The sequence below is a fragment of the Benincasa hispida genome, chromosome 6, assembly GCF_009727055.1.
Source record: "Benincasa hispida cultivar B227 chromosome 6, ASM972705v1, whole genome shotgun sequence".
Lineage (NCBI taxonomy): Eukaryota > Viridiplantae > Streptophyta > Magnoliopsida > Cucurbitales > Cucurbitaceae > Benincasa > Benincasa hispida.
In genome coordinates, this window is record NC_052354.1 from 42,522,130 (window position 1) to 42,540,387 (window position 18,258).

The window sequence follows — 18,258 nt, forward strand, 5'->3', positions numbered from 1 at the left end:
GATAAATCGAGCCAAATAAAAATCAATTTATTGATTTTATTCTTTATTAGACATCAATTTGGATTTTTTTTTAAAAAAAATCAATTGGTTTTGTTTGATTTGTTTTGATTCTTAATAGGCTCTATAACTGAAGAAATTGAATCGACTTTGACTCTTAATGGCTATATAAATATTCACCCCTCATATCCTTTTTATATATAGGTAGATATAACAAAACATAAATACTAACATGAGTCTAACTCAATTTATATATGGATCTTATTTAAAAATTTACCATCAACTTTAAAGTTAGAGATTGTATTCTTTGTCCATTTAAAAAGTATTAAAAATAAAATTAAGAAATGTACAAAATATGGAGAGGGCGTAAGAGGCAGAGTGAGGCTAAGAGCCTAAGCCCATCTCATTGGTTTAAACATCAATGGCGATTGGTGGCAAACAGCTACAGACCCAACCCATCATAGAAAACTAGAATTTCAACTCTTTCATCTTTAGCAAATCGATGCTCTTTCTTTTGCTGACGATTCACTATAAATAAGTGGATCCTCACACTCATAAAAATGGCCGCCCTTGTTGGATCCTTGAGCACAACCTTCGCTTCTTCTTCCTCCTATTCCTTTCGTTCTTCTTTTCTTCTCACGAAATTGACCCATTTTTATCGCCCTTCTTCCTTAGCTTCTCATCGGGTTTCTTTTTCTTTTGTTCCCTTCTCTTCTCGTAGAGGGAAGTTCATGGCTCACTCACTAGCCCAGGCCAATCTCGGCCTCACAAATCCTGCTCCTAATGAAGCCCCCCAGGTGATTAGGACGTTGAAAAATTTTACTGATTTTTCTTGATTGTCTCGTTTTTCGACTTGTAGCGGGTTTTGTTTACTTGGGTTGTTTTGGATTGAAGTTTAGGAATTGCACTGTTGGTTTTTGTTTATGGGTTTTTGAAACTGAATGGATTGGAATTGTGTTGATGTTTTTGAAATTTGGGTTACGAGGATCTAGTCTACGTGATGGGTTTGCATCGGTCTATTTGTTTGTTTAATCGGTATGAATTATTGAAAATGATATTTGATTTTCTAACAATTTGAACGATCGGGTGTTGTATTTCATGAATTCTGTTTCATTAGAGGCTTTGTGGCGTTTGTGTTTGTCGTGAAGTACTCATTGTTTGTTACCTGTTTGTGAAAATGTCTCAAAGATTTCTTTTGGGGCAAAAGACATTGATGTCTTGGAATGGAAAGGAGATTTGCTTGCAGTGGGTGTGACAGAGAAAGATGTGACCAAGGATGAAAATTCCAAGTTTAAGAATCCAATTTTGAACAAGCTGGATTCACGCTTGGGTGGATTGTTGGCTGAAGCCTCTGCTGAGGAAGATTTTACTGGAAAGGTGGGCCAATCGACGGTTCTTAGATTTCCTGGTCTTGGCACTAAGAGGGTTAGTCTGATTGGCCTTGGACAGTCAGCTTCAAATGTAGCAGCTTTTCGAGGTCTTGGTGAGGCTGTTGCATCAGCAGCAAAGGCATCTCAAGCAAGTGAAGTTGCTATATCTCTTGCATCTCCTGAGGAACACTCTCCTGAATCCAAGCCTAACATTGCCTCAGCCATTGCATCTGGTACTTGTCTGAATCTGATCATAGCATAGGGATAAGTGAGCAGTTTGTTGTTATATTTGACACTGAAGTCTCTTTGTTGAATCAATGGATTACAGGGACTATACTTGGGATATTTGAAGACAACAGATACAAATCAGAATCCAAAAAGTCTGCTCTTAAATCTGTGGAAATTATTGGTCTTGGATCTGGAGCTGAAGTAGATAAAAAGCTGAAATATGCACAAGATGTAAGTTCTGGGATAATTCTAGGAAGAGAACTTGTCAATTCACCTGCAAATGTACTCACCCCAGGTTCGCTTCTAAATTTTGTGTTTTAACCTTTAAAGTCCATCTATTACTCTCTTGCTAGTGGATTATATGCCTCCTGAGTTTTTTAGTTTTCCAGTGGCATGGAATTCCAGTGCTTTCGTTTTTCTATCTGTGTACCCTAACTAAAATACTAACATGTCATAGCATTTATTTTATCATCAATATCATGCATGGTATTGACTTTGTTAAGCTACATCGACATATTTAGGGGCACTGGCAGCAGAGGCTACAAAGATCGCATCAACTTACAGTGATGTTCTTTCTGCAACCATTTTAAATGAAGAGCAATGCAAAGAATTGAATATGGGCTCCTATCTTGGCGTTGCTGCAGCCTCCACAAATCCTCCCCATTTTATCCACTTATGTTACAAACCTCCCAGTGGACCTGTATCAGTCAAATTGGGTTTGGTTGGGAAAGGATTAACCTTCGACAGGTGATTATACATCTGCCTAAATGCCAACTTTCTTTAGAAAATGCTGAATGAAATCAGAAATGGATGTATACTCTGATTGAATCAACTTAAAGCTAAATATGGTTGTATTTGTGACCTTAAGTCAACACATAGTTGGGTAACACTTCATTTTCTCTTTCCCTTAGTGGTGGCTATAACATTAAAACTGGACCTGGGTGTTCAATTGAAATCATGAAAACTGACATGGGAGGTTCAGCAGCGGTTCTTGGTGCAGCAAAAGCCATTGGCCAAATCAAGCCCCTTGGAGTGGAGGTAAAACATCGGAGCTGTTCACCCCTTTTAATGTCATTAGGATCTTAAACGTGTTGCTTAGTTTTATGAGCTGTTCACCCCTTATTTTCTTGTGCCCAAACAGATTCATTTTGTTATTGCTGCTTGTGAGAATATGATAAGTGGAACTGGCATGAGACCTGGGGATATTATCACTGCTTCAAATGGAAAGACGATTGAGGTATATCTTTTGGTTGATCGTCCTGGGGATATTTTTCTGGGTACCTGCTTTCTGTGTCAAATTTCTTCTCCCTCACTACAATCGTGGTATACATTATCATTTTATTAACCTTCGTGTTGGCCACTTTTCAGGTTAATAACACAGATGCTGAAGGCAGACTTACTCTCGCTGATGCTTTGGTATATACTTGTAAACAGGGTGTTGACAAGGTATATATTCATAAATTAGTATTTGATAATTGATTAATTTTGATTCAACGTCAATATTCTGGATTTCTTAGATATCAAATTAAATAAATAAATCTAACATTGAACCTCACACTTTGTGGCATTATCATGTTGCAGGTTGTCATAGTAAATAAATTGTATTGATTTATAGCTAACTCGACCTCAGATATCTCTGTAGTTCAAAAAATAATTAAAATGGATTTGCTCTTTTCTGAATAGTCTATCTTTATAGGAAATCATACGTGTTTTGTGAATGGTCGGGCCCGCTTATGCGCACCTTAACTAATCTCGTGGGAAACCCATAGTCTCGTCTAATCTTACAACATTTGGATGTCAAGAAAACTTGTAGAATATTGAATCTTAGGTAGGTGGTCATCATAGATTAAACTCATTCTCTAATCATAACATGTGATATCTAACTTTAACAAGTTAGAGTACGTCCATGATCGTTATCAGTTACCTGATATTAAAATTGTAGTTGTTTTCTTGGCATTACACAGTAACCAGACATAGCATAGCTATGGTTATGGAAATTGTTCTCCTTCTTATGCAACATTAAATTGCTTTGCAGGTAATTGACTTGGCTACTCTAACTGGTGCTTGTATAGTTGCTCTCGGGCCTTCAATTGCAGGTATGGTAACCTACAGAGCATCATTTGCTTCATAGTTAATCTGAAAACAAGAACGCGTGACATCAGGTTTCTTGTGAGTTTTTAAAACCACGGGATCATCGAAGACTAAGTAGACAATACATTTATTCTAAGAGTTCTAAATACTCAAACTGTCAAACATTGGGGGAAAAAGAATGTTGAATGGTTGTAGACACTTTCATTATCAAACATTTTCTTTTTCCTCTCTCTCTCAAAAACTCGGGTTTATAATCGGAGACTACATAAGTAAACTTAAACAATAGTTTCAAAATTCTTTGAAAAATAAGGAGCTAAACTGTCAAATCAAGCACTAGGTATACTCCCCTTGGGTTGAAACAGGAGCTTTTCTCTATTATTTAAGGATCAACAGGATTGTATCATATCTATATGAGTATTACTCTAGAAAAACCATTGACATTGGTTTGATTTTAGATGCAATATCACCACTATAGATAAAATTTATTCACTTCTTCAAAAGATTGGTAGTTGCTTAGTCAATGATGTAAATAGCCATGTGGTTCATGTTAAAATAAAGTGAATATCGGTCATATTATGGAATTCCCTTTTGTTTTCAGGTGTCTTTACACCCAGTGATGACCTGGCAAAAGAGGTATTGGCTGCTGCAGAAACCAGTGGTGAGAAATTTTGGAGGATGCCAATGGAGGATAGTTATTGGGAGTCGATGAAGTCGAGTGTGGCTGATATGGTTAACACTGGTGGTCGTCCAGGTGGTGCCATTACAGCTGCTCTGTTTCTGAAACAGGTGGATATCATATTTCTATTGAGCCTCCTGAAAGGAGGGGGAGTAGTTTGATAATCTCTTTGTGCTTTCATGATTGATTTTTTTTACTGACCAAATACTGTCTTAAACTAGCTCTAGAAATCTAATCTACCATCCCTCTGGAAATGAGATTATCCTCTTATTAGTCCTATTATTCTTTAGAAGACTCATATTTGGAATCATGTTTCTGTAGTTTGTTGATGAGAAGGTCCAGTGGATGCACATTGACGTAGCCGGCCCCGTCTTCAGCGACAAGAAGCGCAGTGCAACAGGGTTCGGTGTCGCCACACTAGTCGAGTGGGTTCAGAAGAATGCTTCTTAAGCAGTTGAAGGTTGAAGAGTGGAAGATAGAGACGTCGACTATATCAAGAGCTCTACTGTGGATGCTAGGAGTTTTCATTAGTTGGCAGCACTGAGAGATCAATTTGAATAAAAGTTGTATGCAGCAGCATCTGTGGTTAAGTTAATGCTTTTACTGGTATGAGGCTTAATTGATCATTTTCTTAGTTCGGTTGGTGGATATTTCAAATGATATACAAACTAGCATTCAAAGGTTTACTTTATTTTTCATAGAGTTTTGATTCTCTCTTCGTTTGGGTTTTGGTCTTGGTCTTGTGTGTTTTGCTTGATGGTGGAAGATATAAGAGCAAATTTTTCTCACGAACTTCGATTGAGGTTTAAACTTCCAACTTTTACGAGATTTTTCGATGGTATTAATGAGATGTGACCATTTTTACTCAAAAACTTGAATTTCATCTTGTAACAACAGATGAAATTCAACGTCCAACTTTAAATTTGAACAAGTGTTGGTTGGAATCTTGAATCTTGAATTTGGGAAACTGCTGCAATTTTTATATGAATGTTGTAATAATCTCATAGTAGATTTTTTACGGAGAAAGGTTGATAAAAATATTTTTGACCCTCGAAGAAAAACCCTTTGTGTTAGGGGGATAAAGTAGAAAAATAAGGAAGATATTTATACAAAATAGCAAGATTTTAATTATTATTTTTATAGAGGTTGATAGAGGTGGATAGAAGTCTATTAGTGTTACAAGTAATAGAAACTGATAGAAGTTTATAATCGATAAATGTTGATAGAAGTCTATCAATTTTTATCAATATCTTTGTTTTTTTTTTTAAATAGTTTGACATTTCTTTTCCATCTATGAAAATTTTTCTTTATGTTTTGTGCTTTAATTAAATCTTGGTTTTCTATAGAGCTTGATTTTCTTTAAAGTTGGCAAATTCATAAAGATTTTATATTGCTACTTAGCAAAATTGAACGAAATTCTCTTTTTTAAGATTTAAAGTTTGTTTGGAATAATTTTAAAAAAATATTTTTCAAAAATTCATTTTCATTGAAACACTTTTGATTAAAACTTTTTAAAATAAAAACACACGTATATGTCGACTTTTTTCAAAAGTACTTTTATATATATATAAGATTGTTTAGTTTGTTACGAGTTTTTCAGACAAATTAGGGAGAGATTACCAATTAAACACTCAAAATTCATTTTTTTAAAAATTGGTTTTAAGTTTTTTTTTATCTTAAATTAACTTATTTTATAAACTCATTTTTCTAAAATCCATTATGATTTGAGTGGTTGCAAAAAAAAATTAAATGATTTATTTTTTAAACCAAGAACTTGAAAAGGTAAATAAACTGATGAAATTAAATGTTTACAATGAAGCAAGAGTAGAATTATGGAAAAATGTTTTTTTTTCAAAAAAAAACTTCACTACTTCCTCTCAAGGAAATGTAATTGTAAGTACTAGTACATATTCCTTGAAAACAACAAATGCCTTTTAAAAAGTAAAATTTCAAAGTGGTTCAAAGCCCAAACCCACTTTTAAATCCCTTCCTCTTTTAAGATATTAAAAAAATTATAAAAATTATTTTTAAAAAAAATGATGAAGAAGAAAAAGCAAAATCCTTTTAGGAATGAAGTGCTTATTCTCATTCCTTTTAGATATTAAAATGAGAGATTCTTAATTTTGGATGTTGACACTATCTCTCAAGTCTTTTTATATAGATGATGTATGTATGTATGGCCCCTCAAAGAATTTTAACAAATAATGGTTCTCAAGAATTTGTAAATGACCTTTAAGAAGTTGAACCCAATTCAAGATTCTTTCTACTCTAAGATATTTTATTTTAAAAAGAAAAATAGGAAAATAGGAAAAGAACATTATGGATCTTGAAAGATTTCAGAAAAGTTGAGTATTTATTCTTATTGTCTTTAAGAAATCAAAATAAGAGAAAAACATCAAAGATATCTTTTACTAATAATTGAGTAATTATTCTGATTCTATTTTACAAATCAAAATATGAGATATGAGAAATTGAGAATTTATATTCTTTTTTCTAGAAATCAAAATATGAGAGAGAGATAGTGCAATGTGATACAAAAGTGTGTAACAGAGAAATTGTCCATTCCATCCTTAAATGTTTGCCAAAGTGAGATAGCTCAATTAGCATATGATATGTATTAGCAACAAAAAAAGTTGTGGTTCAAATCCTCTACTCCCTATTATACTAAAAAATCATAATTTTTTTATTTCTCCTTCAACCAATATTTCTAAATAATTTCAGCAAAAGAGAGAGGAGAAAGAGAATGCATTCTGAAGAAAATTTCTTGGGTTGGGAGGAAATAGGAAAGGGTAAATTTCTTGTCTCTAGAATTTTGGATAGATATTGAGAGAGTGACCTATAACGAAAATTTGAATTATTGTATCGTTCTAAATCATCACTACTCAATTCTTCAAAATTTCAAAATAATTCTATTTAAAGGATAGTTTTGAAACATTTATAAATATTGAAAAATAATATTACTACTTTTGAAAGCGTAAGAGTCTTTTTTAAACAAATAACATGGTATAAGAATGTTTTAGGACTGTCAGGACCCAAAACAAATAAATTTATAAACCACTCTCAAGAGCTTGCAGGCAAGTGGAAACGTGTCGTCTTCATAGGGAGTCTAAGACGATCTTAGACTTAACTCGAATTTTATGGGTAACAAAGGGGGATTTTGAGATTATTTGGATTGCAAATTGATAACGGCCAGAAATGCATATTATTATAGTGCTAAATCCTTAAACAATGTTGGATTGCGTTGATGAAATATGTTAAATTACGTCCATTAAGCATAAATTCTATAATATTGCGGTCGCATGCGTCCAATGCATTAGAGCAGTTGATCTTTATATTTTTTTTGCAGAATAATGCGTTAATGCAATGCAAAGAATGCAATTATAGGAATACATTGGTCGAGTGTAACTTCACCGCAAGACTTTGCGTTGATTGTGCTCGCAAACATGCACCCAAGAAGAATCACCGCAACATGGTGGATGCATCCGGACGAAAGGACAATTAAGATCGATGGGACAGAAAGTTGACGGTAGTCGGATCCAAATTAAGTTGACAGCTGATAACGGTCACAAAGTACATCCAGCTTTATCGATGACAATTATCCGGCGCATCAGTCAGGAATTAAAGTTGTCCATCTGTACAACCAGGAGAGAGAAGCCGCCTTTCACCTTGATGCCCTATAAATACCAAGTGCTTTCTTTAGAGAAGGGGTAAGCAGTCGATTACCTCATCACCATTACAAATTCATATATCTGTTCACAGTTTTCTTTTCCATTTTCCGGCGGAGCAAGAGAAGAGTGGTGACGCCAGAGATTGTCCAAGGCAGCTCGAGAGAGAACCTTGGGGCGTAACAGCAGAGAGTGGGTGGACTCTCGCGAAAGCGAGAATATCTTTAGAGCACGAGTAGAAACAGTGTAACGCCTGGCAGCAAGAAATTGTTCCAGGCTCTTTACTATACTTGCATTGTTATTCTGTACTTCATCTTATATCTATTCAATGGAAGTTATATTTCTACATCTGCTCACTCTCTTAGTACGCATGAGTAGCTAAACTAGTTGAATGGGTTGAGAGGAACTAAGCTAACATGATCTAGGAAGTTCATTGCTTGCGATTGTCTTGTTTTATGTTGTGCAAAATACCCTTTAGAGCTACTAAGAGAGAATCTAAAGAAAAACCTAATGTCTCGAGAGAGCTAGGTTAGAATCTGGAATCGAAAGAGCAAGATTAGGCTTACATAAACAAGAGATAGGGATTTAGAGATAAGCTCTGTTTGTCAACTTGCATCGCATGCATTCTAGGAATAGGAATGATATTATATGGTCGCATATTTGTGTGAATGTCATGTTGTCATCGCATAAATAGAGATAGAGGTTTATGTGTAAACCCTGTAGACTTATCGCATATTTATCGCATGCGTTCTAGCCTTAGAAGCCGTGGCATTCACGCCGAGAGGTAGTTTACTATTGTATGCATGTTGCATGATCGCAGACACATTGAACGCATCCTAGGGAGTGTTAGCTGAAACTCTTCTCAACCCGTTCACCACATATTCATCGTATTTTCCGTTTACCAACTCTTTTCGAACCTTGCCGCATTCATTATTATTTTCATTAACGCAAAAACAACCCAACACTTATTTATTCAACTGGTTACCGCAAGTTTTCATAAAAATCTCCAACGCAACTATTTTCACAAGTCCCTGTGTTCGACCTTGGACTTACCAGGAAACTCAGAGAAATTTACACTTAGATTCCTCTGAGGAAACTTGAGTGCACAACGCAATCCACTAATACATATCATCCATAATTTCCATTTCATAAAATTCAAGCATCACAAATGCGATAAAATGGCATGAAAGTAGGAAAATTTGTATGGGTGGGTCAAATTTTGAGGCTCACTCGAAATTTGGCCTTTTTATGATGTTAGTCACGTATGAAATGTCCGTTTAGTCCCTAAAACGCTTGATATCACGCACACATCCAAGATTCTCACTCATTCCTTTCGTTTTGAACTCCTTTCTCTCGTGCTTTCCTCTCGTTAAAACGCCTCTAGCACATATGCAACCTAAATTCTCGTGCATTCCTCTTGTTTTTTAGTCTTTCCTCTCATGCCTTCCTCTCGTTCTTCATCGGACAGAAATTGAACGTTTTAAATTCTAATTTTCAGTCTGACTCCCTCATTTCTCTTACTTCATCTTCTTTCCACTTCCCCAATACAACATTTTTCTCTCTATCGCGTCTTCTTCCACTGGTAACTTGCATGTGTCTAATTCAAGTCTGTACCATCGAATGCCAACAAATTATGGACTGTCTTCTTCCACTGGTAACTTGCAACGTGTGTGAACTATCTCGTTTGCTCCTTTTTACACCTCCAAAAGTTAAGGTAACACTAGTACAAATTGTGGTTTAGGTTTTCTCTTTCATTTGATATCATAATTTATCCTTAGGTTTAGAGTTTAGGAAGAAATGAAAGGAAATAGGGAGAGGAAGAAAGGAGAGGGAAAATGAGAGAAAGAAGGGAGAAGAATAAGGAAAAGGAAAAACGAGAGAAATAATGAAAGTTTGAAACGAGACAACGAGAGGTAGGAGCAAGAGTCTGAAACGAGATTTTAACATAATGCAAGATAATGCGATTTTTTTTTCTTTTGCCTACAATTATAATGGCTAACTTGAAGATTGCTATAAATGACGTTTTCCTAGAAAGAATACAAACCTTTCATCTCACATTGGGATTGCAAATAAGATAATCAAAGGGAAATTTATAGAGAGAGCGTTTCAAATATTTAGGAGAACTGTGTTTGAAAAATTCATGGATATGAACATAATCTTCAACAGCCTGCTAGTCCACCATATTTTATTGAGGGAGGTGGAAAGTAGTAGGCCTAATTCCATGAGCTTTAACTTGGATGGGATGATTGTTGAATTTTTGAAGGAGGATTTCCTATTGGTGATAGGATTGTGGCGATCACCTACTAAACTGATTCGTAGTGTTGAAGTGACGAAATCACTACGATTGAAATATTTCAAGAATTTAATGGCAATGCAAGTGTATCTCACTAAGTTTGAAGAATATTACGTTAGAGTTCGAAAATGACTTGGACGCAATGAAAGTTAGTCTTGTATATTATTTTGAGTTGGGGTTGATGGGAAAAGACAAGACAAAAAGTAGCATTGATAAATCGTTGTTGGGTGACATGGAGGACCTCAAATATTTCAACAGCTTAAATTGGGGACATATTTTATGGGAGAGAATCTTCATTGGTCTGAAAAAAGCTTAAAGGACAAGGTCAGTTCGTACAAGAAGAAAGTGAAAACAAATAAAAATTACATGTTGAAGTACAATCTACCCGGATTTCCTCAAGCATTCTAGGTATCAATTCTTACATTTTTTTATCATAAAATGTTTAATGAATTTTCATTATTTTCTAATAAACTAAAATAGTTTTATAGGTTTGGGTATATAAGATTATATCCACTATTGCTAGGAGAGTTGCAGTCTGACTTAACAATAATGCAGGGTCTTGATTTTTAAGGTGGTCATGCTTTCATTCATTGTCCAACTAGCTATTGTAGAAAGATGTTTTCAACTCACAAGGTGAGTAACAAACACTTCTTCACATTGTTTTAGTATTTAACATTGTTTACAATATGTTTGTCATGTAGTTGGTGATCACTACATTAACGAGGTATGATGCGGGGAGGTAATTTAAGGACACTCGAGTTGACGAACGTTCAGTGTATTTGGAGCTTCAGAAGGAGGATCTGATGTTGTCAGTGTCAAGAAGCTCAGAAGGAGAACCGATAGACATTGGCCAGGATGAGGTATTTGCAAACAAATTTCCTTAGTGAGGGCACTCTGGTTCGAAAGGGGCCGCTTTCTAGCTAGGATTAGAAACTTGCGCCAAAACGAGGACGATTATGTCGATCTAGGGGCAAGCTAGCCATTTTGAGTTCTTCCACCTCAAACCTCTCCTCATTCGGTTATGTTAGCATCTACTTTCTCTAAAGCACTAACTAAGGAAGAAGCGTTCCAAGCATAGTCTGTGAAATGAGACCATTAGGCTTCCTTACTCTACTTGCTGTAGAGAATGTCATTATCAACTCCATAGCCAACTCACCCATTCATACTCCCAACTGAAAGAGTTTCATGGAAAAGCTAGGGTTTGATGAGCAATCAACCAAAGAAGCAGCCCTTGCCTTAACCCGCATCTCTCATGCCTAATAGAATATGGAGAGTGAGCAATGGTGAACCAAGGCGTAGGAAAGGCTATTCCTCCATACCTTGGATTTGATGACAAATATAGATCCTTTACTTCAAAATTACGTCTGATTGATGAACCTAGAATTTATGCTAAGGTTAGCAGCTCCACCCTTTCCTGGAATCACTCTCTATGGGCTAATAAGAAGGCATGTTTAAGCTTTCTTATAGATGGAAGCGAATGCACTCTTTTTGGACATATTTTCAATAGAACATAGAGCTCTACCCTTCCACATATTGGAAGATCTCTGTTGTCCTGGACTGGACAAGTACATAGAGATCTTCGTGGGACCGAGAAGGGAGTCTCAATCGATATTTTCTAGGATTCCTTATCATGCCACACACAGAGATCTTTCTATTGTCAGAGGGCTCCCCTCTTAAACAGACTCTTAAAGGTTAGGTTACTACATGCCTGCATCTAGGGAAGAGATTGACTTTGTACCGCCTGAAGTCATATAAATCGGAATCGGAAGCAATAAGAATGAAAAGGTCGGTCAATAGCATAACTCTTTCTTTCCTGGGTCTCCTTTAGAGAAATGGAATTAACTTATTCTCGGGTAAACAATGTACGACTTCTAGCTTCAAAAAGTTCTATAACATCTCTTCATATATAAAGGATGATGATGAGGCCTGGAATTCTGTTCACTGCTTGAGTTGTGATTGAGAGAGTTCCTTATAAAATAAAGACCATAGGACGAGTTTCACTTTCACATCATGATCGAAAAGGCAAGTAAGCAAAAAGATTAGGTCTTATTTGTGGTGGAGTGCTTCAAAAATCCATGGGGTTATGTTATGAATGAAGAGAGGGCTACTAGATCAGGATGCAGTAGCAGAGTTGTGTCAGGTCTTTCGCCTGACTCTAAAGTTTGTTTTCCAAGTAAGGATGCCCATTCTAGCTCTTTCGTTTTCCCTTTGCTTTCTTATTTACTTATCGCACATGCTCAGTCTCAACATCACTCTTCCCAAACAAAAAAAAAACTTTCCTAGATCTATGAAAGGTGAAACATTGAAGGTCCATAACAGATAACACAAATGAACAAGTTATTTTGTATTCAAGCAGTTAAGGGTCGGAGCTCATATGGATAGGTTCACCCATAAGAAAAAGGATTTTAGGTTGCAATGCCAGATAGATGCTTATAAAAAAATTTCCTATAAAGGTGGTCCACGAGAACCTCTCCACGCACATCAATTTGATAAGGGTACCTAATATGAGGATGGCAAAAAGGAAAAGAAACCCACCCACAAAATCGTCACCGGGGAACAAAACACCCACCTTGGCTATAAAGGTGACGGCGAAGGTTCGACCCTCCCTATATAGATAGATGGCCTTCATAATGAGCAGGAAGGAGAAGGCTAAAGCGCAACGCGCGTTCTCTTTCCTTTTATCTAAAAGGGAAAAGAAGGCATGATAAAAGGTCAATATAAAAGAAAGACATATAGGCCACGCAATCCAATTTGAGTGCAAGAAATGGAAAAGAATAAAAGAAAGAAATGAGGCTGCCTCCAGAGGCTTTACCCATCACTAGATAAGAATACTGTTATATAACATATAATTGAATAGAAGAAAAAACCATTGAAGAAGGTCGAAAACTTCGAAAAGCTCCGCCCTGCCCCCTAAGGATAAGGATAAGCACGCTATATAACGACAGTGCATGAACCTCATGAGGAGGACCACATGCCTTTCCAATTCAAGCATGATTCTTTCCACGAAGAGGAGTTCAAAATACATGAGTCAGATCTCCATGTACCAAAGCCAAATTTCAACTTAAATAGGACAAGGGTTCAGAGTAGAGACTAATTGCAAATCTTAGATGAATGGGTCTCGAGAGTGAAGACTAAACTGGGGGTGGTGAAGTCTAAATTTGAGGGAAGTGAAGGTACAACTATAGGAAATCACTAAGATATTGCAAACATTATGTCGGGTATGTATATTTTACGATTTGTGGATGAGTCACTTAGTTTGTGTGTTTTTTGCGTTTCATACTAACAAAATGGTGTAATTATGTAGAACAATGGGGAGGACGAGCCACGTGACCATGATGGGGAGGACAAGCCACATGATGATCATGATGAAGAGAATGAGTCGCATGATGATGGGCACGATGGTATGGATGAAGAACATGTCGAGAGGAATCCTACTATTCAGTCTATTACCACTGATGCCACCCTCTCTAGCACCACTCTTATTGACTCTATCATCGATCCCACCCTCACTAAGATCACTCACATCGAGCATACCTTTGAGTCGATCACCACTACTACCATCATGCCTATAACTAGCGCGACTCTCACCCTTTCTAGGACCATTCCCATCGACCCTATCGTCGATGCCACCCTCATCGGAACCACTACCATCAAGTATACCTCTGAGTCAATCTCTATCACTGCCATCGTGCCTATAACCACCATGACTCGCACCCTCACCACCACCACTCCCATTGATTCTATCACTGATGCCACCCTCACCAACACCACTTCCATCGAGCATATCACTGAGCCAATCACCACCACTGCCATTGTGCCTATTGAAGGAACTCTTATCAAAGAGAACCCATGAGTGGAAGCAAGATCGTTCCAAATTCATTGTGAAAGAATTATAAGCATTCACAAACATACTAACAAATTGACATTTCAGAACAAATTACGGCATGCTTTCATAAGTAAATACAAAGGGAATGAGAGCCTTACCTTTGAAGAACTTTTCTTCTGTTAACCTCTAACTCCCATGAAGACCTTGGACAACAATATCTCGCTCTCGCCCAGATCGTCTACTCAGTCGTTTAGTAGTCACGAACAATCTTCTCCACGAACAAGTAGCCTCTCGGACACCATCACTTAGTAACCTTGGTATTCTCGGAGTGAGAATCCAGGAGGTGTGGGCTTTATTGGATTTGGTAGAGGGAATGAAGAAACTACTATCGAACTCAACGACCAAGCAAGTGGGAGAAGGATACTGTCTATCGTGTAGACTTTGTGCTTGATCGTTTAGTAAAGGTACACGATCGTTTAGTAAAACAGGCTTGATCGTTTACACGATCATTTAGAGAAACTCGCTAGCCACGCGATCGTTTAGTAAAATGCTACACGATCGTTTAGATAATGGTGCGTGTACACAATCGTTTAGACAAACACTTGAAGCTGTCATGTAACCTCTCGTGAGCTAAACGATTGACAGTGTACTTAAATGATGCGATTCAGCGATTCTCCTCCAAAATGAAAACATTTTTCATTTTATCCTTCAGATATGAAAACAGAATACAACCTCCCATTTTCGCGCACGGTTATAGGAGAAACCACACACAATTATCTCATAATTTTTTTAATTATAAATAAATATAATAACTAACTTATCATATTATATTTATAACCTATAGTTTTAATATCACATCATATGTAACATTTAAACAGAAGGAAATCAAACTTGAGGATTTCCATGAGCAACAGAATAGATCATTCCAAATTACAATCATGTATGAACATTACAAATTACAGTCATAAACACTCAAGATCGATAACCTCTAATGACCGTCCTCAAAGGTAGAAGTTCCCAGAACACTCAGAATTGAGGTCGTGTCACCTATGGTCGTTTAGGTGAGATGTGAGTCTCTATTATCAACGACGTTATATACAGAGTCTAGTCATCTCGTGGTCCAGGTCTTATACAAACTCTTTGTATAGGACACCCTCGCTCGCACGTCTCCACATGAATGGTCAGGATCTATCATCTGTAATAGTTTACAACACTTGTAAACCTCCACAAAGCGGGTCATATCCGTAGTGTCACCAGGATCAGGTATCCCACCTTAATCCTTATACTACAAACCTATTTAGGTTATCACTTAAGGCATGATCCACTTGTATATCACATAATACATGCTTAAGTTCACATAAGATAACCATGGAGCTTTGTTTATTGGATATGAGTAAATGCCAGAATGAAATAACAATTATTTTATTCATCAAACAATGTGTATCTTTACAAAACAACAAGACTCTGGGAGAATTAGGACACCACTCCCAACATAAACTATAGTCCTTTTCTCCTTTACTTGATATAAATCATATTTATATCATTTTTCTCCAAATAATGTATCTCATACATCATATCAATTATATCACATATAACTGAACCAGTTTAATCATATCATATATAGTCAAACTCCCTCTTGTCAATTTGAACAGTTCAAACTGACCCAAAAACTAATTCTCAACTTGAATCCATTGAGCTACCAAGGGGATCTTATGGACCTGTAGCTTGAAGCTCCAACAGTACATGAATAGCTGACTAAACTCTTTAGTCACGAGATCCATGATCCGTTAACTGTCGAGCACTACACTAAAGATCGAAAACTGCACTATTCTCACTATAGATATATTTCTGTGTCCATCATATATAACCAATCAACAATACGATAACCCTTCACAGATACTCGTAAGTACAGTTTGGCTCATTTATCGTTTTGCCCCTGTAGTTATATTTAACTCCTTAAGTACCACTGATCCCTATAATGAACAATACATCATAGTCCTACTATGAGTGGACACCTCTCGGGTTATGAGAAGTGTGTGGCGTCACATCGTTCAAGCCCCAAAATCAATCCTTAAGGGAGAAATTTATCTACTTACCCCTGCTTCGGGGAAGGAGTGAATTCCATCTTGCGTGTAGCTGAGTTCCCAACTCCCCAATCAGACGGAATCCTCAAGAGTGGTTAGGTTTGAGTCAGCAATCTGGCCCACTCGCACCTATGCAAATCAAAGGACCGCCCTCAAAGGCTAGAAGTTCCCGACTCACCTCAGGATTAAGGTTATGTTACCTATAGTCATCCTAGTGAAGTGAAGTCCTCTATCATGAACGTCGTTATATAATGAGACTATACACTTCGTGGTCTGGTTTTTATACAAAATTCATTTGTTATAGGACACCCCCGCTCACATTTCTCCACATGAATGATCAGGATCAGACCATCTGTGGCACGTCACAACACTTGTAATTATCTACAAAGTGGGTTGCATCCGTAGTATCACCAGGATAAGGTTTCCCTCCTATATCCATATACTACAACTATTTTGGTTATCATTTAAGACATGATCCATTTGTATGTCTCCACATACATGCTTTAAGTTTACAACAATAACCAGAGATCTTATTTTATTGGTTTTGGTAAATGCAAATAAAACAACTCATGTTCATTAGACAACAGTAGAGAAATTATCTCATATTATTACATCACAAGCGTTTGTTCAATACAGTGTTTACAAACTACAAGACCTAACGAGAGTTTGGAGCATCAACCCCAACAATCTCCCACTTGTTCTAAAGCGAGTGTGTGTACATAACAGCAAGTAACAAATCAATAAACTAGGGCACTAAGGCCCAGTACAAAAATCTCCCACATTGGCCCTGGTCCAGCCCGTAGGTATCCCGTAATCCCATGTTCAAGGTGAAGCTTAAACTGTAGTCTGAGAGCCTTCGTTAAACGGGGTCCAGCAACGTTTGCTGCTCCGAAGGCGATTCTTCGTGTCTATCACGTCCCCTCGGATGCATTATCTCACGAATTAAGATGAACTGTCTGTTCTATATGTTTTTCGCGCTTGTGACTCCTGGGCTCCCTGGAGTTCGCCACAGCACCACTATTATCACAATAAAGGGTGATGGTTCTAGACATATCTGGAACAACTTCCAGATTAGTCAGGAACTTCTTGAGCCTAACGACCTCCTTAGAAGCTTCATAAGTCACTACATACTCAGCCTCCATCGTGGAGTCGGCGATGCACCCCTGCTTAGTGCTTCACCATACTACAACTCTTCCATTAAGAGTGAACAGTGAGCTTGAAGTGAATTTTTTAGAATCCTTATCAATTTGAAAGTCAGAGCCCGTGTATCCAATAAGGATCAAATCCTTAGATCCATACATGATCATGTAGTCTCTCGTTCTCCAAAGATACTTGAGGATGTTCTTAATGGCGGTCTAGTGACCCTGTTTTGGATTAAACTGATATCTACTAACTATCCCCACAGCGTAGCAGATGTCTAATCCAGTACACAACATCACATACATCAAACTGCCAATGGAAGATGCATATGGGACCTGTCTCATCTCCTCAACCACTTGAGGTGACTTAGGACACATTTCCTTAGACAATGTAACTCCATGCCTGAAAGATAGTAGGCCCCTTTTGGAGTTTTGCATCGAGTATTTGAGCAACATCTTGTCAATGTACGATGTCTGAGACAGCGCTAGCACTTTGTTCTTCCGATCCCAAAAGATCTGAATACCAATAATAAACTAAGTCTCTCCCAAATCTTTCATTTGGAATTGGGTCACTAGCCAGTTCTTAACTGATATCAGTAAACCTACATCATTCCTAATGAGTAGGATATCGTCTACATACAACACTAGAAAAACTACTGAATTGTTGATGATTTTCTTGTTGTAGACACAAGTCTCATCAACGTTTTAGTCAAAGTCGTACAATTTGTTCGTAGTATCAAATCGAATGTTCCAAGATCGAGATGCCTGTTTCAGCCTATAAATGGATCGATTCAATTTGCAAACTTTTTTCTCTTGACCTTGGGCTACACTATATCAATGGTCTCCTCAAGATTACCATTCAGAAAGGCAGTCTTGATTCTATTTGTCA

At 37.0% G+C, this 18,258-nt stretch overlaps 1 protein-coding gene across 1 annotated transcript; it reads left to right on the top strand.

Annotated features, from left to right (window-relative positions):
* The first annotated feature begins 409 nt into the window (after positions 1-409).
* On the top strand, positions 410-5,080 carry LOC120079996 (leucine aminopeptidase 1-like). The gene is made up of 10 exons (XM_039034504.1): positions 410-794; positions 1,186-1,600; positions 1,696-1,890; positions 2,117-2,342; positions 2,507-2,633; positions 2,737-2,832; positions 2,964-3,041; positions 3,631-3,691; positions 4,285-4,472; positions 4,684-5,080. Exons 1-10 carry the CDS (start codon positions 558-560, stop codon positions 4,810-4,812), a joined length of 1,752 nt encoding a protein of 583 aa, XP_038890432.1. The 5' UTR covers positions 410-557; the 3' UTR covers positions 4,813-5,080.
* Positions 5,081-18,258: the final 13,178 nt, after the last annotated feature.